Raw genomic sequence first — 26,340 nt, forward strand, 5'->3', positions numbered from 1 at the left:
CTTTTGCTCGTTTGCCTCTGAAATGCTCCTGAAGCAGCGTGCAAGACAGACCAGAACAGCGTTGCAGATGTGATGTCACAGAGTAGTGCCCAGTGGAATGGCTTATGGCTTCAGAATGAGGAGAAGCCATAGCCTCTTATATTCCAACAAACTACTGTTTATTTTTGTTTAGAGTGGTAAACCTCCAGAAAAATATGAAATATGAATATTATAGCCTTATTATCTTTTGGTGTCTATATGTGTCAGTCTTAGTGGTCCATTTGTATTTTCAGCTTTATGTTCTCTGTATTCCCTGTGTGATTGGCCTAGAGTCCCCCAAAAACTGTACATACCTTTGCTTTAAACAGATTATGCAATATGTTGTATTACTGGATATTAAGGTAAGGTGCCATACATGTAACTTCTATTACATTGGTCTGTCAATAACAAAACTCAGGCATTTAGTTGTATTGTCTCATTACACTAAAAATGAGACATGTACCAATTTATTTCGGAAAGGTTTCTAGTACAATGATATTTCTGTCCAAAAGTTAGTCATTTTACAAATAAAAGGGCCAACTCATAGTAAGCTGTTTGACAACACTATAGAAATGTGTAGCACTATTTTTTTTCTGATCAAGATAATTAAGTGCATGATTGGAACAGTCCTGAATAGTCTTTTGTCATGAGTGTCTTGTACAAGGATGTTAAAGTAGCTAGCATGAGAACATTCCAATTTAACAAAGATGTGTTTTACCCACTTGACTCAATTCAATTCAATACAATTTTGTTTGTATAGCGCCAATTCATAACAGAAGTTATTTCAGGACACTTTTCAAATGGAGCAGGTCTAGACCGAACTCCTTATAACATTAAAAGAGACCCAACAGTACCACCATGAGCAAGCACTTGGCGACGGGGGCAAGGAAAAACTGCCTGTTAAGAGGCAGAAACCTAGGACAGACCCTTCGGCTCTAGGTGGGTGGTCATCTGCCTCGACCAGTTGGGGTGAGAGAGACAGACAGACAGACAGACAGACAGACAGTAGCAACAACTACACCAATAGTAGTGACTGATGATGATGAACATGAAAAAGACGATGACAACGGCAACGATTGGGGACAATGAATAGTGACAATAGTAATAATAGTAACTGTAGTAATAATAATAGTAATTAAAGCTGCAAGCAGCGTTGGGCGGGACCTCGCATTCCACGCAACTCGGGGCGCGCTGCGGCTGTGTCACGTGCCGTCGTAACACGTGCAAACCATAACATGAAAATTTCACGTAAATCAGCTGAAAATCGCCACCCAGCGCTTACTTCCTGTTGCCAGTAGGTGGCGCGATCGCTATGTCTGAATATTGTCATTTAGACGTGTTCAGGGTGGGACTGTTATCAAACACGTGAAGTTTCATTGAGATTGGACCACGTACGCTGAAGTTATGAGGACATGTTCAGGGTGGGACTGTACACTGAAGATATGAGTACTATTTGTTTGATGGCCAGTCGGTGGAATTCGACACATTGTCACGGGCACGCGGTTAAACGTACAGTCAAAAATAGCACAACTTTTGATCAGCAATGTTTTTTAACTGTACTGACCAATTTTGACGTTAATCCGGTAAATTCTCTAGTAGGAGTTTGTTGATCTACAATGCAAAAACACGTTGAAAATCACTGTGAAATGGCAGAAATGACATCAATGCTTGACATACCATTCAACCTGGCCAAATTTGACAGCACGCCACGGACACACCCTTTAATGTACGTGCACAAATAGCACAACTCTTAATCAGCAACATACTTTTACTGTAATGACCAATTTTGAAGCAGAGAAGATGAATTCCCTAGGAGGAGTTCGTTCAAATACAACACGAAAAATCACAGAAAATGACAAAGAAAGTCAAACTGGCTGATTTTGATGCCACGCCACTGACACGCCCTTTAACATACATGCACAAATAGCACAACTTTTAATCAGCAACATTTTCTATCTGTACTGACCAATTTTGAAGGAGATCCGATGAATTTCCTAGGAGGAGGAGTTCAAATACAATGTGAAAAGTTTGCCGAAAGTGAAAATGAAAATCGAAATGGCCGACTTCCTGTGGAGTTTCGGATATGAGTCCAAGAGGCTTTTTTGTACGTCCCTGCATGTTACACGTGCCTACCGAGTTTCGTACATATTGGTGAAACATGGCGCCGGGGCTGCTGTTTTTTTTCCCCTACAAACACGACAAACATGATTTTTGGTATGTGAGCTTCATGCACCACTCTACACGTGCCCTGTGAATTTCATATTCCTAACTTTTACGGTCTCCGCACAGTGATTTATCATGCCAAAAGAGCGCCACCTAGTGGCATATTTTTTTGTCCTTTTTAAGTGAGCTTCAGGGAGCCATGGGCAATCATCGTACCAAGTTTCATTTTAATCACACGTGCCGTTGCAGAGATATAAACTTCTTAATTTTAAAGAGCGCCACATAGTGGTGGTGACCTGAAATTGTGCACGATGCGTAAGAAAGACATGAGCAACTATGGACCCAAGTTTGGTGACAATCGGACATGGCAATGTGGAGAAATGGTCCACTTCGTTTTTTGACGGAAAAATCCACAGAAAGTGTTAATTTTATAACGGGCTTATTTTTCTTTGAATTACTTTTTATTAGGACGGTCCCAACATGCTACTTGAAAAATTTTGTGCGAATCGGACAAAGCGCATGGGAGGAACACGGAAAAGTAGTTTATGGACATTCCGTGCTCTAGAAAAAAAAAATCTAGGCGGAAGTGGGCGGGAGCTTACATGGGGATATTCAGCTCTATTCACCGAACGTGTGGATACAAGGTTTTTGAATGTGCGACAAGCTATGCAGAAGTAATTAGCCTAAACCCATTTTGCTATGATAGTAGCGTAACCTAGTGGCCAACCTGAAAGCGACGCATAGAATATCCCCATTTTCTCTTTGCCAAATAAAATTGAGTTTTCGTATATGTTCAGGGGGGAAAAAATGCAGTCAAAGGGGGCTAAAAATAATAGGTAAGAAGAAGAAATCAAGCAAAAACAATAGGGACCTCCAGCGGTCGCTGGCTCGGTCCCTAATTAAAGCTGCAAGCAGCGTGGGACCTCGCACTCCACGCAATTCGGGGCATGGTGCGGCCGCGTCATGTGCCGTTGTAACACATGTGGACCACAACATGAAATTTGCGCGTCACCCCACTCCCAAGCCCTTATCGCCAGAAGCTGAGGGAGACCACTCTACGTTGTCACGCGTTTCAGAAACCGCAAAAGACTTGAGCTTTCATAGAGAGACTCTTCACTGAGAAAGGTGGAAATGCAGCGCCATGCCACGGACACACAGTTTGATGCGCAATAAATATTTGATTAACTTATGATCACCAATGTGTCTAGTTTGCAGTGATGGAATATGAAGTCAATATGATAAAATCTGTAGGGGTTAGTTAAAATAGAAGCCCTGAAATGCCGGAAATGGCATCACAGTGGCCGACTTTGACGCCACGCCACAGACACGCCCTTCAACGTACAGTCACAAATAGCACAACTTGTAATCAGCAACATTATTCAAGTGTAATGTCCAGTTTTGAAGCAGATCTGATAAATTCCCTAGGAGTTTGTTCAAATACAAGACCACAGACTTCAAAATGGCCAACTTTGACGGCACCCCACGGACACGCCCTTCAACGTACAGTCAAAAAATGAACAGCGTTCATTCAGCAACATTTTTTGACTATACTGACTAATTTTGAAGTAGATCCGATAAAACCTGAAGGAGGAGTTAGTTAAAATAGAAGCCCTGAAATGCCAATAATGACATCACAGTTTGACATTCGATTCAAAATGGCCAACTTTGACGGCACGCCACGGACACGCCCTTCAACATACAGTCACAAAAAGAACAGCATTCATTCAGCGCAATCTTTTGACTGTACTGACCAATTTTGAAGTAGATCCGATAAAACCTGTTGGAGGAGTTAGTTAAAATAGAAGCCCTAAAATGCCAAAAATGACATCACAGTTTGACATTCATTCAAAATGGCTAACTTTGACGGCACACCACGGACATGCCCTTCAACGTACAGTCATTCAGCAACATTTTTTGACTGTACTGACCAATTTTGAAGCAGATCCCAGAAATTCCCTAGGAGGAGTTCGTTCAAATACAAGGCGAAAATTCACAGAAAATTACCACATACTTCAAAATGGCCAACTTTGAAGGCACGCCACGGACACACCCTTCAACGTACAGTCACAAAATGAATAGCGTTCATTCAGCACCATTTTTTGACTGTACTGACCAATTTTGAAGCAGATCCCAGAAATTCCCTAGGAGGAGTTCGTTCAAATACAAGCCCAAAAAGGGAAAATGACCACAAAATGGTGAAAATTAAAATCAAAATTGCAGACTTCCTGTGGGTTTTGGGGCATGGGTCCAAGAGGCTCTTTTGTACATCTCGGCACGTTACACATGCCCACCGAATTCTATAGATATCGGTGAAACGTGGTGCCGGGGCTGCTTTTTTAAAATCCTGTAGGTGGCGCTACAACCACTACAAACACGATTTTTGGTATGTGAGCTACAGGCACTAGTCTTCACGTGTCCTGTGAATTTGAACTATTACGGTCTCCGCATAGTGATTTACCCTGCCACAAGAGCGCCACAAAGTGGCGTGATTTTTTTTCCTTTTATGGTGAGCCTCAGGGAGCCATGGGCAATCATCCTACCATGTTTCAATTTAATCACACTTGCAGTTGCGGAGATATAAACTTCTTCATTTTAAAGAGCGCCACCTTGTGGTGATGACCTGAAATTGTGTACGATGCATAATGAAGACATAATAAACTAGTGACGCAAGTTTGATGTCAATTGGACATACCAATGTGGAGAAATGCCCAACTTCCTTTTTTGACGAAAAGTCAACAGCAAATGCTACTTTAATAACTTGCTTACTTTTTGAAATATCAAAATACTTTAAATTACTTTTCGTCAGGGCGGTCTACAGATGCTACTTACAAAGTTTCGTGCAAATCGGACAAAAGTGCATGGATGGAACACGAAAACGTAGTTTTTGGACATTTCGCGCTCTAGCGGAAAAAAAATCTAGGCAGAAGTGGGCGTGGCCTATATATGGAGATTCAGCTCCATTCACCGAACGTGTGGTTTTTTTGAATGTGAGACAAACGATGCGGGAGTTATTAGCCTATCGAACTGTTCTAATGGAAGAGCAGAGAAGTGTGTAAGACAGCAGCTCTGCTTCCTGGTCCTAACTCTGGACTGTCAGGTTTTAGAAATAAACTTTGCCATATTTCTAGATAAGAGAGCCGCTCCATCCAAAGTGGGATGGATGCCGTCTCTCCTAATCAGACCAGGTTTTCCCCAAAAAGGCTGCCAGTTATCAATGAAGCCCACATCGTTTTCTGGACACCACCTCAACAGCCAGGAGGAGAGGAGTATCGTAACATCAACATGCCTTCTGTTAGACATGCAAATAGTTTGAAGGGTGAAATTGTATTCTTTGGTGGTATTTTGGTCAGTGGAAAGCTGGGTTGATCTGTCTGCGAGAGGCTTTTTAGAAGGCAGCAGCCTTAAGAGACTAACGTGTAACACAGTCTGTGTGAATGTGCATGAAGTGTTACCAGCTCTGATTTTCTCACATCACATGTGCTGGTCAGACTGGCATGCTGATTGGTCTATCTATTAAATGTGACAGTGAGGAGAAGGGACGGTGTTATGGTGGAAAACCCTCTGAAACATCTTTTAGGCCCTCACCATTTTCAAACCACTGTAGTAGTAATGATTTCATATGATTCATGTAATAATCAGAGATCTATCTGCATAGTATTCTTTCACAATCTGCCCAAGACCACAGTTCACTGGTACACATTAACACACTAAATGAAATGAGTTGATTTTTGTGAACCAAAGCAGAGCACAGTACAGTCAAGTTGCTGTGGCTGATACTTCAAGTATTTCTTGGCCAGACCTTGGTTCTGTTTAGTTACACCATAACAGAAGTCACCCACCTTTTCTAGAATTACAATGCGACTGTAACTCGGACTAAAATGTAGTGGTTTATAGTGCAAGCAACATAGCCAAACAACAGTGCGGCACCATCACACTCTACACACTTCCTGCAATGTCATCCAAGTTGTTCCACTGGACATCTGATGGGTGAAAACTGTCAGACTTTACTTAGTTGGATTGGCCTGAGCCTTGAATTAGTCACTCAATCTGTCTGCATGTTTTCATGTTGCACAGTGGGCAGTGTGGGCACTAATCATTACATTTGTAAATGTAAATGTGCTGACAGCCAAAGACATTAGTCCACTCAAAGTCTTTATTTAACTGTTGTGAGCCCTTACGCACCCAAACCTGTTTAAGGGCCATATATACTACATCAAATATTTGGTCTGAAGTTGCAAGTGAAGTTGACATTTTTTCTTGCTTGAAACTTTACTTTTTTAAAAATGATGGGGCTGAATTTTCATACAGTACCATCCCCATTGCTACTTTTTTTTTCAGCATATGAACTTTACTTTAAACATAAAGGTTGCACAGGTAACTTAATTTCACATAGTTTGTTCAGGACTGGTCTGACCTGTTAGTTATTTTTTTGGCCTTTTCATGGCTTTATTGGATAGCACAGCTGAAGATCGACAGGAAAGGTGGGTAGACAGAGAGGGGAGCCGCCCCCTGTCAGTGGTTTTGATAGGAAACAAGCATTTTGAAATAAATTGTCATTCTGTTGTTTAGCACTATTTAAATATTCAGTTGTTATCTCCACTTATTTCATCAGAGAACATTGGTGGACAAAAACGGAACAAAGAATAGTGAGATGGATTGATGGGAGTGCTAAAGAGAAAGTCTGTGACAGAAGAAAATAAAGCTAGAAATAATAATATCTTTGTTTGACTTGTCTTTACTGGCTCCAGACTGCTGAAGTCCTGCTACGTTACCAAGCAACAATGGTCCAGTTTGTAAAATGAAATACACACACAAATGGGAGGGAGAGAGGGAGAGAGAGGGAGAGAGAGAGAGGGAGAGAGAGAGAGGGAGAGAGAGAGAGGGAGAGAGAGAGAGAGAGAGAGAGAGAGAGTGTTTTGGTGGAAATTGGGTCAATGAAAATGCCAACCTCCCTCTTTCTCTCTCCCTGAGCAGATGGAGCTGGTCTAGGGTAAGCTCCTGCCTCCTGTGGATCTGTGTGTGCATGTGTAATAATAGCTTACCTTTATGGCACTGAGGGCTGCAGGAAAAACATTTGTGTCCCTGCACAGAAGCAGTTTCGTCCTCTTACTCTGACAAACAGTAGCAGCAGACAGCAGGAGGTGTTTTTGTCCTCCACTTACTGTTAGTTTAGTTCCAGTTAAACTCCTTTAAGGCCTCCATTATTTGATACCAGGGTATGAAATAAGATTGCAGAGATGGAGAGCCTGTCATCTTGCATATCTACCACTACCACATGCATTTTACTCATTTATCTGTTTGCTCAAATGGTCAGTGGTTGTATGTGTTACTGTTTGTGAGTGATACAGTATTTAATATTTGGTGGGTGTATGTGTCTGTTTGTGAATGACTGTAGTTTAAATCCTGCATCAGTGTGGCAGATGGACTGCAGGATATTACTGCACAACTGTGTGTGTGTACTGTTACAGTATCGGAGTGTAAATCTGCTGAGCGATGAACAGATTAATCAGAGCTCGTTTGTATTCAGTTCATGAGTTTAAAGGTGATGGTTTAAAGTCTCTCTCTCTCTCTCTCTCTCTCTCTCTCTCTCTCTCTCTAACCCCAAGCAAATTTTTCCTTGCTGCCGTCACCAAGTGCTTTCTCATGATGGGAACTGTTGGGTCTCTGTAAGAAATTGCTCTGTTTGAAGATTCAACTTGTTAACTGACATAGGCCTATCGGCAAATAAGATGGCATTCACTGATATCAGTTATATCAACAAAAACTGATGTGATCCATGCAGCAGCACAGACAGTGGATGACTGTTCAGCTCTGTGTCTCACATCTTGAATGAGAAGAGGAATAGACTGAGTTGCAACATGGCAGAGACAATTAACTTTGTAGATTTGTTTGTTTTTCTGCCACAAAAGGGTGAGTAAATAACAAAAAAACTAAAACCTTCTTCACACAACTGGCTGGGCAGAGCTCGGACATCTTTTCCACCTGGTGTTAACATGCATGACTTATATACAGGGTTGCACTGATTGTCCTTCTTTACCTTTTACTGCTGTGTTTTCATAATACAGAGATATAAGTAATATATGTATGTGTGGAAATGACAAAACTAAGGGGAGGGAGGAGTGGGAGTGAGACGTGTTGATATAGAGAGAGCTGAGAGGCAGGGAGAGGAAGTGAAAGAGAGAGAGCAAGTCAGAGAGCATGGAGGGAGGGGGAGAGAGAGAGAGAGAGACACCGTCCCTCCCTCCGTCCCTCCCTCTCTTCGCTCTCTCTCCCTGCTTGCGTCAGCAGCAGTTAAAATGTCGGCTGTGTAGCTCGTCCTCTGCTCTGTTTTCCCTCCCTCTTGTCCATCTGTCTTTTCTTACCACAAGAAAAAACCACACTCCCTCTCTCTTGCGCTCTCTCTCTTGCGCGTGCTCTGCGTTTTTTTTACCCTCGTCATCCTTTCTTTTCTTTCTTTCTGCCTGGATCAAAGCTACTTTTGTCAAGTGTTTTTCTTCAGAGCCATTGCTCCTTGACGTTGCTTGGAGAAGATGGAGCGAGGTAATGTTACACTTTTATATCCTCTGCTGTATTTCACCCAAAGCCAGAGCTGTTTAATTTGATCCATGAGACTGAATGGAATGGATTGAAGTAACAAACTGCCTGGGACTGTGGATTTTTCCTCAGAATAGAATGTATGGTCATTCTGATCTGTTCTGTCCTAGATTTCGACATGTGTGTGTGTAGTAGGGTGTGTAGCCTGTAGCAGTTTCTGAAGGTGCTGTTAGCATTATAATCTAGCTGTGTCTACTTACCAAATACAAAAAATGTCACAGTTTACAAACAATTTTGTCAAATTCTGCCTTGTAATAATTAGTTGTGATTGTGATCTTTATACCTCAACAGTATAATTGTCCCCTTGGAATCCAGGTTTATTTCTTTATTTTTCTAAACTCGCTTTTAATCCTTGCTATATGTAGTTCGTATCTTCACATTGTGATACAGTTCTTTCCGTTACTGTGCAGTGACAGTGGCTGTTCTACTGTACTGTCTGAATAAGTTGGCAAATCATTTCATGTGTTTGCAGCGTGTCATACTCAGATAGATCTCAGATATTGCTCTGCCCTAAAAGTGGTTCACTGTAATGATTTCTGCAGTTTCTCTGACAACTATCTCTTTGCTCTTTCGTCACGGTTTCATCAGTTTTGAGTCATAGACAAATCCATCATGTGGCTTTTGCAACTGCATAGATGATGTATTTTGTTTAGGTTTCATACAACTTAGTCCAGCACAGACTTTAAAGGGACACTGCTTTTACATACTTAATAACCTTTCTTGTCACAAGGAGCACTACTCAGCCTGTGAACACAGTTGTGTAATGCCTCCTGTAGCTGTGGAGGAGCTTTGTCTAGTGTGACACAACACAGCTGATGATGTCATCAGGGTTATCTTGGATTGAGACTTCAATTTTGTAATGGAAAGGCTGGCTACCAACTGAGTTTGAGAGAGGGCAGAGATGGTCTAATGAAAGTTGTATTATGGGAAGTGTAGGATCCAGTGTTTTGATTACTTTGGTCCACAATGGGGACTAAAAATCAAGATATCTCGGTCAGTTTTACTGTTCTTTTACTTGAAGGTTCAGTGTGTCGGATTTTGTGGCATCTCGCAGTGTAGTTGCGGTTTGCAATTCCCTCAGCTCACCCTCCTGTTCTAAGTGTGCAGGAGAAACTACAATGGCTGCGAAACATGGACAAATGCAAAATGCCCTATCTAGAGCCAGTGTTTGGTTTTTCACTTCTGGGATACTGTAGAAACATGGTGGTTCAACATGGTGGAACGCCATGCTCATTCTAAGGTACGGACATTTTTATTTATATATATTAGATTTTTATTACATTCCATATCTTACAATAGATCCTCCTAAATGTTACACACCAGATCTTTAAATCTGTCTCTTGGAAGTCCCACAACTTTATAGAAGTATTGTAACTTATTTATCATACTGTGTGGATAAGCCACTCAACCTTTAACACAAATACTTGTGTATATATACTTTGTATTTCATTATATGTGTCCAGGTAACATTATATATCCTTAGAGTATAAAACTCAAAATTTCTCATATTTTAAAATGTTAATGTTAATGAATGAGTTACTTTCTGTTTGTGATTTACCATTTACCATCGATGTATAAACGTGTGTGAATGTGACATGTAGTGTAAAGCACTTTGCGTGGTCGGAAGACTAGAAAGAAAAAAATCTCATAAGCATGCAGTGGCATTCATTTTGCAGTTTGACTGGTTGTGTTAATATGCATATACATATGTTATATACAGAATGACAGAAATACAAAAGAAAAAAAATATCACCTCTGCATACACTGCTACATCTGTCTGACATTTTTAGTAGCATTTTTAATTGGAATTAGGTTCAAAATGAAAGTATTTCTATTGTTTGTCAGTAGAACTGTATTATATAGGTTACCACCCCGTGCTGTTACTGTTGAGCTGTCAGCTGCAGTAGCTGTTTGGAACAGAGCTCCAGATGCTGGTGGGTTCCCTGTAGAGTAGACTAACTTAAGGCTGGCAGTGGCACAGAGGAAAAGTACCCGACCACCTGTTTGATGGAGGGCCTTACAGAGGCTTTCTATTCATCACACATTCATCTCATGCTGTAGCACACTAAAACAATGGGTGTAAAATAAAATGTAATTCTTTGCAATAGTGTCTTGGAGTAAGGCACAATAATTAATAATAATAATGAGTTAATTATAGTCCACTTTTACAACTGACAGTTGTTAAGTTTTTTGGAAGTATTGAATTTAATGCAATTAAATGAATTCAGAGTGAAGGGTTCTCAAGGTTCTGATATTTCTATGCTGACCACTAGTTTTTAGAGCTGCTGAATTTCCTTGACCTCTCAGCCTCAGGTCATACTATTTAGACAGTGTGCAAAAAATAGTAGCTCAGGTTTTAGAGCTAGTAGATTACCTAGGGCTAAAACCTGTTTGTGTGTGTGAGAGAGCAGCTGTGTTTTGACAACTCTGATCATTTACCATCAAAGCAATAAGCAGATTAGAACACAACCTGTGCGTGTGTGAGAATGTGTATGTCTTGGAAAGGAGCTGTTGTACTGTGACCCACTTAAAGAACACTGCTCAGCAGTGCACAACTTCTCTGTAACACATTCTGCAAACATTTTTGGACATATTTTCCTGGTTTTGGTAAGATCAAGTAAAACTACCAGACTGGTGAGATGGTTGCCTTTGAGTCCATCTGCTCCACCAAGTTGGAAATGGAGTGTAACGAGGTGATGATTCTGTATGATACTTTTAATTTATTTAAATTTTACTTTTATTTTACCTATTAAGTCAAATGTTAGAGGAAATTGTGTGGAAAATGCTTACAGCACCACATTGTCTGTATTCTGAGAGTGACACTGTTCCTCTGTGACAGCTGTAATCAGGGTACAAAATAAGATCCTAACAGTCTGTTTTGTAAGCAATGAATAAATATAAATCCAAACACTACATCATTGCATCTCTAGGTAAAAGCTTGAGTAACTCCAAATTGTGATTAGTTACACAATTAGTTGATTAATGGTTAGTTCATTGCGAGAAAATTGATTTTCAACTGTTTTGATGATTGATTAATCTTTGAATTCATTTATCATTAATTAAGCCATAGAATCTCTGGTTCCAGTTTCCCCAATGTTTTGCATCACTGTAATTAAGTTTTGAACTGTTGATTATTTGGCTCGAGGAAAAGCCACTGTCTGACAAACTAGATTATCAGCTCCCTGATCAGCTCTGCTGCTGCTCCCTCTGCCCTCCTCAGCTTTCTGCTTCTCTCCTCCCATCACCATCCAACTGTATTTCCTTTGCTTTATTACAAAAGCTACATATTTCCTGTTTTACATGTTTTGTTTTAACGTCATGTCTCTTGCATCCCTTTACTTTTATCCTCAATTATGGCATTCCATTGGTTTTTGTCTTTGTTAAACTGACTCCTAGCCTAGAGCAAAACACTGACTCTGAATCTGTGTCAATTAAGCCAGTAAGCTTCAATAAACCACCCAGTGCTATTTTTCTTGAAATGAGCTGTTCTTCAGTGACAGTATGATTACACATATAATAAAAATGTACCTTGAGGTGGGTGTTCACTAGGGCTGGGTATCGGTACTCGATACCTTTCAGGTATCAACCAAAACAACATAGTATCGAGTAGTATCGAAACTGCGCCTGTCAAACGATACCTGCAATCGGTTCTTTTTGTACCCACTACCCAGATCAAGAAAAAATGACTTTCTATGGTTTTGCTTTGTATGGCATTAAAGCGTTGCGCGCCTAATAGTCTGTGGCGGAGTTGGCTGCTCCGCATTCCGAGATTTCGTGACCTATCAACACATGGCTAATTTAAATACTCAAATGAGCCATGTGTTTAATCGCCACAACAGGTGCCCACTCTTAGTTGCTACCACCAGGATGTCAATCAAGCTCTCAGCGACAGAGAACGTAACGTGAGCTAACGTCGGTTGTTGGACTGAAATTCTGAAAATGCTCATACTCATATGTATAGGTAAAGCCTAGGCAAAGCCTATACATCTGAAACAGAAGGTGCTGTATTTTTTTTTTTTTACCCTTTATCTATCCAGATAAAAACATTAAGAACAGTTTCTGTATGATTATTAGATTTTAGATTAGTTTATTAGACCTATGTAATCTGAATTGGAAGGCCACGGTGTCATGAGCTGAGGGCGGCTGTGGCTCAGAGGAAGAGCGGGTCGTTCCTTAATCGAAAGGTTGTGGGTTCGATCCCCGGCTCCTGGTGCCACATGTCGAAGTATCCTTGAGCAAGATACTGACCCCCAAATTGCCCCTGATGCCGTGCATCAGGTGTGTGAATGTGTATGAATGTCAGATGGACTTTGCCATCACTGAGTGAATGTGTGTGAAAGGGTGAATGTCTCACGTAGTGTAAAAGCGCTTTGAGTGGTCGGAAGACTAGAAAGGCGCTATACAAGTACAGGTCCATTTACCATTTACCATCTTGTATATTTATTATTAGCTATGTGGTATGTGTATGCACCTTTATGTAATCTGGTGGAAAAACATTCAAATTTAAAACCGGATCATACCAAACAAATATCTGCTTGCATGTCCCCGTGTATGCAAAGTGTCCTCCTTTTTGAGGTTGAAGGAAATGGCCACCCTAACACAGAGCAACCGTCAACTTCAGGTAAAATATATATAATTCTTCGCTGTACGTGTTTGTACAGTTATTAAATAAATATTTGAGCACTTTCAAAATGTATTCCTGTAAAAATCTTTTGAATAGGGAGGAGTGGTGACATTTACGCAACCGAAAAAAAGTATCGAATGAAGTACTCAATTGGTATCGGTATCGGTACTGGTATCGAAAATTTTTAAACGATACCCAGCCCTAGTGTTAACCCAAGATGTTCTTACATCCTGGGTGAACACCTCCTGCCGCCACATGTCGAAGTATCCTTGAGCAAGATACTGAACCCTGAATTGCTCCCAATGCTGTGCATCTATGTGTGTGAATGTGTATGAATGAGTTAGTTTCTGTTCGATGGACTTTGCCATTGCTGAGTGAAATGTGTGTGAAAGGGTGAGTAGGTCTTCCGACCTTTGAGTGGTTGGAAGACTAGAAAGGCGCTATACATGTACAGGTCCATTTACCATTACCATGTTTCTTTAAAAGAAAACATCCAGACTGATTCAAAAATAACTCTCTCATTATCTGTCTGTGTCTCTCTGACCTTCATCAGATAATGGCCTGCTGGATGGCAACGCTTTGTCTGTAGGTCACTTGGTGACACATGAGTTCCATCATCCCCTCTTCATCTTCTTTACATTGTGCTACACTTTTCCTTCTCAATTATTTGAAACACACACACACACACACACACACACACACACATATCCATACACACATACACACACAAGACAGGAGGATGTGTTGTGTGTTCATGGAGACTGATCTGCTTTCTCAGAACGGCGTTTCTCATGTCCATCTTGTTCTATGTAGGTTGACTGGTTTCAGTGTGTGTTGTTTATTGACAGTAAGTGAACGTGTCTCTCCTCTGCTCATGCACTCTCCTGCTGCCTGTCTGGAAATATGCAGTGACAGAATGCTTTTTCCTGGCACACTGTGGCAGATGTGACCCAATTTTGTGTGTGTGTGTGTGTGTGTGTGTGTGTGTGTGTGTGTGTGTGTGTGTGTGTGTGTGTGTGTGTGTGTGTGTGTGTGTGTGTGTGTGTGTGTGTGTGTGTGTGTGTGTGTGTGTGTGTGTGTACAAAATCTTCTTCTTATCAAAGGTCCTAGGTGTGTGTGTGTGTGTGTGCAATAAAGCCAGCCATGACATGGATCATTACTTAAAATCCTAGTGAATCACTGTATCCTCATTTATCCTGCTAACTTTTCCTTTGTTTTCCTTGTTGACCACAGACCTAGTCCAATCTGGCTAGAAAGTAATTTGAGCAAGGATTTTTTTTTTAGATCTCAGAAACAGCAGTTGACAGAAACGGTTACACCACAAGATCCATGAGTAGCTGCTCTCTTTTAATTTAGTCTCACATCATTTTCCCGAGTAGCCCTGATAGCTCACCTGGTAGAGCTGGCGCTCCATGGACAAAGACTGAGTCCCTGCTGCAGCCATGGGTTTGAGTCAGACCTGGCGCTTTGCTGCATGTCATCCCCTCTCTGTTTTCCCCTTTCCTGTTTGTCTCGAGCTGTCCTGTCAATTAAAGGCAAAAGCCCCCCAAAAATATTTTAATAAGAAGAAAGAAATATGATGACAGCCTTGTATTCAAAAAAAGCAGGAGGGTTGTGCTGGTGGTGGTGAGTTGTTGTTAGGTACAGGTAAGACAATGTAATAGAATTCAGGAAATCCAGTTTTAGAAACAGATCCATGTGTTTGAAGATTTATAAAATGCCTAACACTGCACAGAGGATTATAGTTCTGTGAGACAGGATTTAACAATTGTTACAGCCAGTTTTTACCTTTTGTTGCGATGATCCCAAGGTAAAAAGTAGAAACACAGTGTTCATGTTACAAAAGCTGCCTTTCCAACTTGAGTAAAGCACCCTTTAAACCCATACCTAACCACGTACCTTAACCCCAAATCTGTTTTGTGTTTCCTCTGCAGACAGTACTCTCAAATTTAGGCAGGATTATTACTGTTTCTTCGGGGCTAACCCCCTTCGCTTTTCCAGCAGTTGGGAAACAACATTCCCTGACTTTTCATGGTCTTGAGAAGATAAGATAAGGAACACAGAGATGCCCAGAGGTGCCAACATTCATGGCGAGAAAGAGGAGGCCATATGCCGGAAAATTTGGAAGAACCTCTGCGAGCGATTCGGAAAATCAAAAAAGAGGTTGCCATTGTTTACCTTTTTCTTCTTCTTCTAGTGCGTAGAAATAGCAAAGTTGGTAGTCTTTCCTCAGTTGCGACACCTCTGTTCAGGAGAAGACTGCAACTAGTGTTGCGACAACCACACGCAAGTATAAATAGTTACAGGTTGGGAACGGCGAGTATATAACAGCCTTTACTCTGCTCCATTCGCCATCACTTTTCTGTCTCTGTCTGTCTCACTTGCTCCTCGCTTTGACTTGCTCCTCGGTATGCACACATGGTATGTGGTTGTTTATTAGCTTACAAGGACACAAGCTTTGTTTGAGAAAATGCTGCAGGCAGATGCAACAACGAGATGACAAACCAGGAGGGAATAGTTAGTGGTTCTATTGGTACTACCCACAACTTCTGACAATGAAAACACAAAAATGACTTTTCTAATATGTAACAAACTGAACCAAACTGAGCTGGACTGCTTGTTGGAAACAGGGATACCAGTAACAACCAGTACCAGGAGCAGCAGTTGGTTGTTTTGAATGCAGATATATCCCGGTTAAGAGAAAACCGAATATACAGGCTGAAGTAGATAGAAGTTGAGATGCTGAGGCATAATAATTTAGTTAAACTATTTTGATAATTGGTTAATCAAAGAAAAAAGTCATAATTTTCAGATTTCAGTTTCTAAACACCTCTAAACTGGTTTCTTTAGTCACTTTATGACAGTAAACTGAATATCTTTGGGTTGTGGACAAAACAAGATATTTGAGGACGTCACTTTGGGCTTTGGAAACAGCAATCAACATTTTTCACAATTTTCTGACATTTTATGGACTAATCTACGAATTGATTAATTTAGAAAATGAACAGTTAAATCAATTATGAAAACAATTGTTAGTTTCAGCCCTAAGGTAAAAATCTTCTGCAAGTTTCTGATCCGATCTGCTGTCTATCCAAAACATATGTTGATATTAACAATGTGATGGTAAAAGTGAAAGTCCAACACTGGTAATGCAGAGGATACATTTGATCAGTGGTCCTGTGTTCTGTTTCTCATCTGTTACTCAGATGGATTAAATCCTGTGGTAAACGCAGCACTCCACATAGCCAAAACACAAACTGAGTTCAGCCTCAACTAAAGCGGGTTGTCCACTAATCACAAGGTTCCCTGGCTCCTCCTGCCACGTGGCGAAGTATCAAGTAGCAAGATACTGAATGCCGAATTGCTCCTGATGCTGAGTCATCAGTATGAATGTGTTTTTGTTCGGTTTCTGTTCGGTGTGAATGTGTGTGAAAGGGTGAATGTGGCCTGTGGTGTAAAAGGGCTTTGAGTGGTCCGAAGACTAGAAAGGCGCTATACAAGTACAGGTCCATTTACTATTTACTGCTATACAAGTACATAACTGTTGTCAGTCAGTGCAGAAATAAGAGGTTGAACAGTTGAAAACCAACCTGCACCACCACAGAGAACCAAAAACCTGGATAATGTAAGAATGATGTGCAGGGAAAAGAATAACCACGTTATTCATGTTCTGTTACATAATCATTGTATCTTCCTTAATATAATGAAAACTGGGATATGAGTGTGCATGTAGACATACTCACTGTCACTGCAGTGTTCTCTTGATGCTCCAGAATGAGAAACTGGTCAAGACCAGGACATTTGCAATTTTAAATAAGTACAAATCATTTCCAAAATTAACAAAAGTATCCGGTGGTGTGGCCTGTGCTGTTGGCTGCATGATTTCACTGGGGGCTGGAAATGTGATATGTATAGACAGACAGAAATAGAGCTACATGCATACACACTATCATGTTTTGCTTGCACACACAATGTGTGTGTGTGTGTGTGTGTGTGTGTGTGTGTGTGTGTGTGTGTGTGTGTGTGTGTGTGTGTGTGTGTGTGTGTGTGTGTGTGTGTGTGTGTGTGTGTGTGTGTGTACAAAATCTTCTTCTTATCAAAGCTCCTAGGTGTGTGCAATAAAGCCAGCCATGACATGGATCATTACTTAAAATCCTAGTGAATCACTGTATCCTCATTTATCCTGCTAACTTTTCCTTTGTTTTCCTTGTTGACCACAGACCTAGTCCAATCTGGCTAGAAAGTAATTTGAGCAAGGATTTTTTTTTTAGATACATGCATACACACTATCATGTTTTGCTTGCACACACAATGTGTGTGTGTGTGTGTGTGTGTGTGTGTGTGTGTGTGTGTGTGTGTGTGTGTGTGTGTGTGTGTGTGAGAGCAGGTCACAGCAGTCATGTTTCTCACCTCTAATCCCTCATCTCGCTATCAGACTGACCTTGTTATGTAACCGTAAATCACAGCAGGGCCAACCCCTGCTACGCACAAGTACACACAAACATGCACTTGCCTACTGCTTTGTTCATTGTTGTTAACTAACTGATATCAGACACTAAAATAGACAATAAGTGATGTGATGTGCTAGTAAAGAATCCTTAAGACAACTTCTCCACAGTGAGGAATATAGCTTTAAATAGTGTGACTCCTACATTCACATAGATAAGAAGAGGAAATATTTCAGCCTGCTCTCTATGTTGTATGTGCAGTAACTGCTCAGGCCGCAGGCTGACAGACATCAACAGAGTTGTGTGTGTGTATAAGAGGCGACATCAAAGTGGAGTGCCTTTGAACTGTCAGACTTCCTCTACTCATTAATGTATTCATCACTCTGGAGCTCTTCTTCTATCCCCTGCTCTGTCTCTTTCTCCTCCATCCATCTCTGTCTCACTTCATCACGTCTCTGCTTGTGCTTTCCCTCCCTCTAATCTCATTATACAGTCAATCATCTCTCTTCCTTTATTCCTCTGTTTCATCTGTCCCTCACCTTTGCTTTGTGTTTTGTCATAGAACACTGCAGCTCTTAAAAACATTATATTATTGATGGATTCTACAAATGACTTAAAAATGAAATTGATTCTGATGTGACATTTGGATCAGATTCCTCATAGGAACGAGCTGTTTTACCGATATTATTATGTTGTTGTGCTTTTGTTGACCATGTTGTGTTTTTTGTGTGTACAGGCATTTAAGCCAGTGGTGGGGAAGAGCCTGTTGTCACCAGTAACCGCAGTGGAATTCCTGTTAGACCGACAGCTGGACTTCCTGTCTGACCATTCAGCCTACCAACCATATCAGGTAATAATCTCACTCACAAATAAATACACTGAATTTGCTTGTTGTGCTTGAGTAATACTCATTTTCATTTAAGTAACTAAAGGAATAGCATGACATTATGGGAAGTATACTTCTTTAATTTCTCTTACTGAGAGGTAGTTGGGGAAGATTGATACTACTCTCATATATCGGCATGGTGAATATGAATCCTGCTTTCCGCTCACTATGGCCCCAGAAACATTGTCAGATAGCGAACTGGCAGTACAGCATATGTGCTTCAATACCTTCTCACAGTATTACTCTAAATTCTTTATTGTGTTTGAGGAACTCATTACTCTATCCACTAGGATATAAGGGCACTAAGTGTTAGCCTTAGTTGATCCCTGTTGTCTATAAAACTAATTGCACTTTACAGTAGTCAGAGCAGAAATTTAGCAGAAATTAGCTCTTTGGCTGTGCTGTGTCGCTAAGAACTAAGTTGTCTCTTGGCAAATGTACACATTGTAACTGGACCTGCTTTGCTAATGAAGAATTAGTCATTCACAATTAGTTCTAGGCTGGATACTGCAGCCATGGAGTGCTATTGGCCCTAGATAGTAGAGTAGGGTTGAGCCAGGGTCTTCCATATGGATCTGACACTGCCAGGGTTTAATGTGAATACAAAGCCAACACGTGAGCCACAGTCTGTCCTCTGAGTGCTTTTACACATGACTGCTCACTACTGACTCATACCATTACACACACATTGATACTGACTGATATACAGACACACAATAGATACTGTAGCTCCACAATTGGCAGTAATTCACAGGGATGTATACTTCTCTTCTTTCAATGTGTGTTTGATGTGTCTGTGCTCTGCAGCTGAACACAGCTTGTTGTATTGTGCTGGCTGGAACACTGTGTTCCACTCAGTGTCAACCAGATGGGAAGACTGTGTTCTGCACTCTCACCATCAGTCATCAGTTTGTACTATGACAAGTCCAAATACCAAGACAGAGACTCTATTTTTAATTTTTATTTTGTTTGCAGCCAATCAGAAGTCAGATCCACTGTTGCCTTGTCCTTTGGTGACTCATTCTTTGAATCTGTGGTTACCCACTGTGGCCAGTCCACTGACTCAGTCACAGTAAGCTACCACACATGTTCCTAACTCTGTAAACAGATGTGATAAACATTGTAACATTGTAGTCTGATGGTAGCAACGTCTTTACAGTATTATAGGAGCTTGATGTTATTACATGAAGTGTTGAGTTCTCTTTTGCTGGACTATCATCATTGTAGATTTTTTTGTGATATGGCATGTTGAGGTCCAAAATACTACAGTTTGTAGAACTACTTATATTTTATACTTATATTCCAGTTTAAACGTAATACATGATATCGGCCTATGTATACATAAATGAAGAGAGTAATCAGATTATGAGCTTGTCTTTAATCGGACTGGGTGATATGGCAAAAAACATTTATTCTTCATCAGTTGATATCAATATTTATTATAATATAAACACTAATCTTCAATCCTGCCATTTCATTCTCTGTCATTTCTTTATTATTAGTATTCTTATCCTTTTTTAACTGAAATCACAGCTGTATAAAAATACTGTATATAGTGTATATACAACCCTAAATAATTTTTTTAATTTAGTTATTTAATGTGTATTTCTTTTTTTCTTATCTGATATGTTATATCTGGAGCTGCTGTAACAAGTAAATTACCCCAGTGTGGGATCACTAACGTCTGTCTTATCTTATCATAACATAATGAGCACTGACAGGTGGTCATAATGTCAACACCATGTTTTTTGTCCTTTTTAAAAAAGCAACAGACGAGATGATATATGTATTAAAGGGAGAAAAGCAGATACTGATGTTCACAGTTTGTTGTGAGGTGTTTTGTTTCGAGTGCTGCGGTGCTCTTCCAGTGGATCAGTCTAGTTGCTGATGTTTGAGAATATAAACCGCACATTGTGTGATGATGCTTCAGGTGATGAAGTGAGATGGTTTTTGCACAGTTAATGGTGTACATTGCCAACCTTTTTTTCGTGTTGAACTTGAGTAGCCTAGGACCTGTATCATCCACTCTGTGGCTAAATATAGCTTTAAGTAGTTACTTTTATCTCTTTAATCTAAGTTCCTTATGCTGAATGAATCTCTCACAGCTCTGTGTTAGGAAATCAGTCCACATAGTCACACTGTCATGATGTAGCCATGACTCCAGTAATGTCATAGTTGTCTGATCTTCTCTGCAGCAGTTTTCTCACCAATGTGATATTAGATCACTAGTGCTTCAACAATTACTGTGAAACCAAGAGGCTTTGTTTCACACAACACAACAACAAACAGATGTAAAGTCCAGCGACAAAACGCACCACGGATCACAGATAATTTTGTAAAGGTAAACACAGCATATTATGTAACGGTTGCTCAGACACAGAGCACAGAAACTTGTTAGTTCAGGCTCACTAGAAATAAGAAAGCCAGGAACGTTTCTTTAACACACTTTGTTAAAGCAGCACACTCCACTGCTATAGAGAATGACAGTTTGAGCTGTTGTGGCACAAATACATACAAAAGCATCAAGCAAGGGGCTCAAGGTGTGCCATCTATTTCTGGGTTTATACACAGAGGTAATGGGTTCAGCAATACATATCATACATGATCACAGGTATAAATAAATAAATCAGTACATTGTTTTGTTTACTTTGTGCTTATAGAACTGCAGTTACATTCTAGTAACTAGTGGTTGACAATTTGTTTTTTCACAAAAAATGCCAATATGAAGAGAGCAGGGTGGCCAATGGCAGATATATAATGCTGATATTAAGACAAAGGAAATAATGTGAAATTCCGTTATTCCATGGACATTACAACCTGATATACATGGTTTTATGTTTATCTTAGCTGGTAACAGTTTTCGATTAGATTTGCTGTCATTAATGACTGGAGAAACATGTTGACATTTAGAAAAGATGTTGGTTGGAGGAAATTTGGGCATTTACAGCGGGATGTATGTGAGTATGTGTTATGTGAGTTATAGTGCACAGCTCCAAATGAACTTTATCTCTACCTTCCCAAATCTCACAAAGACGAACACTAACATCATTCCACAGCAGCCACACTATCAAGGCTGTCTACAGATGTGTCTGATGACATTTTTTGTTTATCAGCCACATGAGCACAGACATTGATGCTTCTTCACCTTGTCTCATTCCTGAATGATAGACTACTACCATGCAATATCTGTTTCTGTTTTTGTTTTTTCATTCACTGTAACAGAGTGTTGCAGTGAGCTGAAGGTTTGCGGTGGAGATTGTTTTGCGAAAAGCAGCAGATCACTAAGACTTTCTTCAGCTTGCATCACGTAGTCCTCTCTATCCACAATCTCCACACTCGTCACAGGTCAGATGACATTTAAACACACTCAGCAGCCGATGGCCAACTGACTGTGACATACACGTACCCTGTGGCCGTGTAAGGAAATTATTACAAACCAAAGAACATCGTGGGTAGATGAAGAGAACAAACTAGCACCTGAACTATCGTATCCTGTGTGGCACTGTAATGTTTTACTTTGCTGTGCACTCACTGTCAGTCAGGCATGTGCTGTAACCATGCAGCTACCAAGGCACTCCATATATATTAGAGTATTGCTCCTTTTCAAAATAACACACACACTACCCACCTAATCACTACTTATTACCAGACCACGCTGCCTGAATGCATCTACTCCCACTCCTACACTTTCCCAGTACCCCACATCGGCAGTAACTGCAGCCATCTGAAGTGAAGAAAAGTGGGAGCATCACTCCTGTCCTGCAGACACACACACACACACACACACACACACACACACACACACACACACACACACACACACACACACACACACACACACACACACACACACACACACACAGATTCCTCCATTCTTAAATCACCCATGCCTGCACAGAGCTGCCTATTCTTCTGTAGACCTTCGAACTCTCAGAGCAGTAAAAACATTCCGACTCTCTCTCTCACACACACTCGGAGCAGTAAAGCCATGGCCACTCCCCTCTCTGTTTTTCCAGTTGGACAGGAAGACCGGAGGGAGGAAGAGGATGGAGGGAGAGGGAGTGGGCTACAATCTGTTTGGCATAAACTGTACAATGAAGTCACTGTTTAGTGGGCCAGCCTGCTGCTTGTGTGTGTGTGTGTGTGTGTGTGTGTGTCTGTGTGTGTGTGTCTGTGTGTCTGTGTGTGTGTGTGTGTGTGTGTGTGTGTGTGTCTCTAGAAAGTTGGTGTGTTTTGAGGCTGAGGGACAGGAGGTGGAGAATGAAACTGTTAGCGCTGACTCAAGAGTTTGACCAAACTAGACACACAGCTCAGTAACACGCAGTGTGTTTTCCATAGTATTATGTTGGTCCCAGCAGCAGTTTCCAGTCTGTCAGTGCACACTCAGTGGACTCAGTTGTTTTTCTTCTTCAAACCAACAGTGTTCGTAGTGAAAACATTCAAATGGAATGACCGTGTTCTTTCTACACAGATGTCTCTCAGATGACTGGGGGTTAGTCTAAAAGGCAATCCGTAACCTCTGAACACATTTAATTATGTTGTCAGAGAAATTGCAGACTGCAGCTTCATTAGAATAAGGGTTAATAGGAAAAATCCTCCACCTTCAGAAAGCCCTCGGGGTCCAGTTGTAGCTGTTGTTTTGTTTCTGGTGGAAGAATTCGCTATAGCTGCAGGCTGCAGGGCAGAGTATGACTGAAAGAGTGTGTGGGCTGAGCCAGCTGACTCCTCCTGCTACTAGACTAATGGAGATCATTCACAGGGACACAGCTGACAGACACAGTGCTGCAACCAGACTCATGAAACACTGCTGCTCACCTGCACTGACTGACAAGACAAATCATTTCCCACACATTATGTTATCCAATGCAACAGCCCTGTAATAAACACTGCTTTTGTGAAACTTCCTTTAATGTTGTTCACATTCTGTCTTTGATGTGTTGATTCAACTCTGTCATAAAAACACTCTTAAAGATAATACAGTCCTGTATAGCACCAGCACAACCCTACTCAGTAGTTTGATCCACAGGGTGCTTATTCATTCACAGGGAATCACTCTGTCCCTATTGGCTTTAAGCAGGTTAAAAGAGACTCAACTGTCCGGTAACATGTGACATAGTTGGTTGCTTTCAGCTCTGTGTTTACAATGTAATCACTTTGTATCACTCATCAGCAGTGACATTAAACATGCCCACAGTCCAGTTGTAATTATGTTGAAAGAATTATGATGGATTTGTTATTTACTGATTGAATGATGCTTTAATCTAATTCTTGATTGGATAGTTGTTGAATTTAGTCCCAGTAAAATGGCAGTGTACTCTACAGTGTGACATCTTTCTGAATGCAATGGAATGTAAAGACAGGTTATCATTTGGAGAGGGCTTTAAATGGTAAATGAACCTGTACTTTATACTATGTGCCACATTCACCCTTTCACACACATTCACTCAGTGATGGCAAAGCCCATCAAACAGAAACTAACTCATTCATACACATTCACACACCGATGCACGGCATCAGGAGCAATTTGGGGTTCAGTATCTTGCTCAAGGATACTTGGACATGTGGCAGGAGGAGCCGGGGATGGAACCAACAACCTTCCGATTAGTGGACGACCCACTCTGCCTCTGAGCTACAGCCGCCCTTTAGTTACTCTTAGATTTAGATTTACTCTCAAAACTCTTCTTCTATTTTTTTCCTTTTGCTTAACTCTTGCTATATTTTTCATATAACAAGAGACAGTTGGCAGGGACACAGGATAAGAACATGGAAAATGTATTTTTTTATTTCACTTGGTCCATGAATAAACCTATTTAGTACTGTGAAAAATGTCTCCTGTGAAAAATGACACTATAACCAGTTTGCAACCTGTTTTTGTTTTAATTTTAAAATGTGTTACTTATGTTAGTACCTTTTAGTTGCAGTTGTCATCTGCAAACCTGTAATAGATCTGTATGACAAAGGTATTTCTGTGACTGTTTGAAGTCAAGAGTAGGAGTGTAGTGAGTTTGACTGTCGGAGGAGGGAAACAGCAGCTCTCTCTCTCTCTCTCTCTCTCTCTCTCTCTCTCTCTCTCTCTCTCTCTCTCTCTCTCTCTCTCTCTCTCTCTCTCTCTCTCTCTCTCTCTCTCCTCCTCTAATGCTGTTCAGCTGACAGTCCTGCCTCAGTGGGATGGCTTTATGCCCTGCAGTGCTACAAATACAAAGCACTCTCTCTCTGTCTTTCCTTGCCATGCCCTCCCTCTCCCTCCCTGCTGTCACACACTTCTATATTCATCCCAGTGTCACGTTACTTTGACAGCATCTTGTGTGCTTACACTTACACACACCCAAACACATGCTCACACTGACACCTGTGGTATCAGTTCACACTGTTGCTAGATATAGACCGTTTGCCTTACATGTGATTTCTATCTCTCTAACTACCAACAATAGGCCTTAGCAGGTGACAATTGATTTGGACAGTTGAAATGATCAGGTAGTGTTAGATATCAACGTTCATTTCATCACTTGTACAAAGGAGTAATCAAACTATTGGCTGTTTTCTGATCTGTGTCCTTTATGAAAGCACGTCTGTATTTAGATTCGACTAAAGATGGGTTTGTGGAAGAGACTTATAATGAGAGTTCATTCTTGACCTTTTTTCAAATTAGGTTTTCAGAAATGTGGCATGTGGCAGACTGGTCAGTAGAAATCTGGACAGCTTCTTCTAAAATTAACTTTGGACATAGTGTTACATCCAAACAGTGTCTGAAATGGACCACAGCTCCAGTGTATCAAATAAATATTTCCAGTGTCCAGTCAATCTTCAGCCACCCTGTAATAGACTCCTCATACCTGAAAGAAATCTCTCAACACACATACTGAAGAAACTCTCTGACAGTTTAGCCTCAGTGTCTCCACAGCAACAATTATTGTCCCTGAAAGAAAGGGTGTTTGAAGTCTTTCTTTGCCTCCGTATATATGTGAATGTGTGTCATATTTGTTATGTTACTAATTATCCGGTGTCACACTACGGTGTGTCTGCCCTTTGTTGAATTCAAAGCAGAGCTTGAACAAATAGCCTTGAGTCACACAAACAGGCCTAAGAAAAGGCTAAAGACAATAATTAATGCCGTTATCCATAATGTATTTTAATTAGTACATCATTAAGTATCTGTATCAGAAAGGCCTCTCTTTTATACTAAGCTTTTGAAAAATCCAGTTTATCCAGTTTAGTCTGTTGAGAACAGAAGCAGAGGCTGGTTTCACACCATGGTTGCTTATTGTCATGCGTTAGATTCAGTATCACACTCTGCTGGAATAGTTTTTACATTTTGCAGTGGTTGTTTGAAATATACAGCACAAAACCGTCCACAACCATTATCATCAGTTTGCACTTACCTGTTACCACTGGACACTTGATTCTGTGCTCATATCTTTCTCTCCAGTCCGATGAAAATAGACCAATCGGTGGTCATGGTGACCATGTTGCCTTGGTAACACAGTCTCTGTGTGTACCGTGTCTAAACAGACAACAGTAATTCAGAATAGATGGTGGAAATAGACTCATCAAGACGACATATTGTAAGAATATACAAGACATGTTTCTGCTGACCTCTGTAGCACTGC

The 26,340-nt window shown here is 40.7% G+C and overlaps 1 protein-coding gene across 4 annotated transcripts in view; it reads left to right on the forward strand.

Moving 5' to 3' along the window:
- jmjd1cb (jumonji domain containing 1Cb) overlaps positions 1 to 26,340 on the forward strand; it is a 131,271-nt gene that overhangs the window by 64,353 nt on the left and 40,578 nt on the right. For 3 of the 4 annotated variants that reach the window (XM_051417110.1, XM_051417114.1, XM_051417112.1), the window contains exon 3: positions 18,584 to 18,697. In XM_051417110.1, coding sequence (XP_051273070.1) covers positions 18,584 to 18,697 — 114 coding nt within the window. Of the gene's footprint in view, positions 1 to 8,464; positions 8,722 to 18,583; positions 18,698 to 26,340 lie in introns of those variants that run through there. The other variant, XM_051417111.1, reaches the window with a different exon arrangement.

The sequence above is a fragment of the Dicentrarchus labrax genome, unplaced genomic scaffold, assembly GCF_905237075.1.
Source record: "Dicentrarchus labrax unplaced genomic scaffold, dlabrax2021, whole genome shotgun sequence".
Taxonomy (NCBI): Eukaryota; Metazoa; Chordata; class Actinopteri; family Moronidae; genus Dicentrarchus; species Dicentrarchus labrax.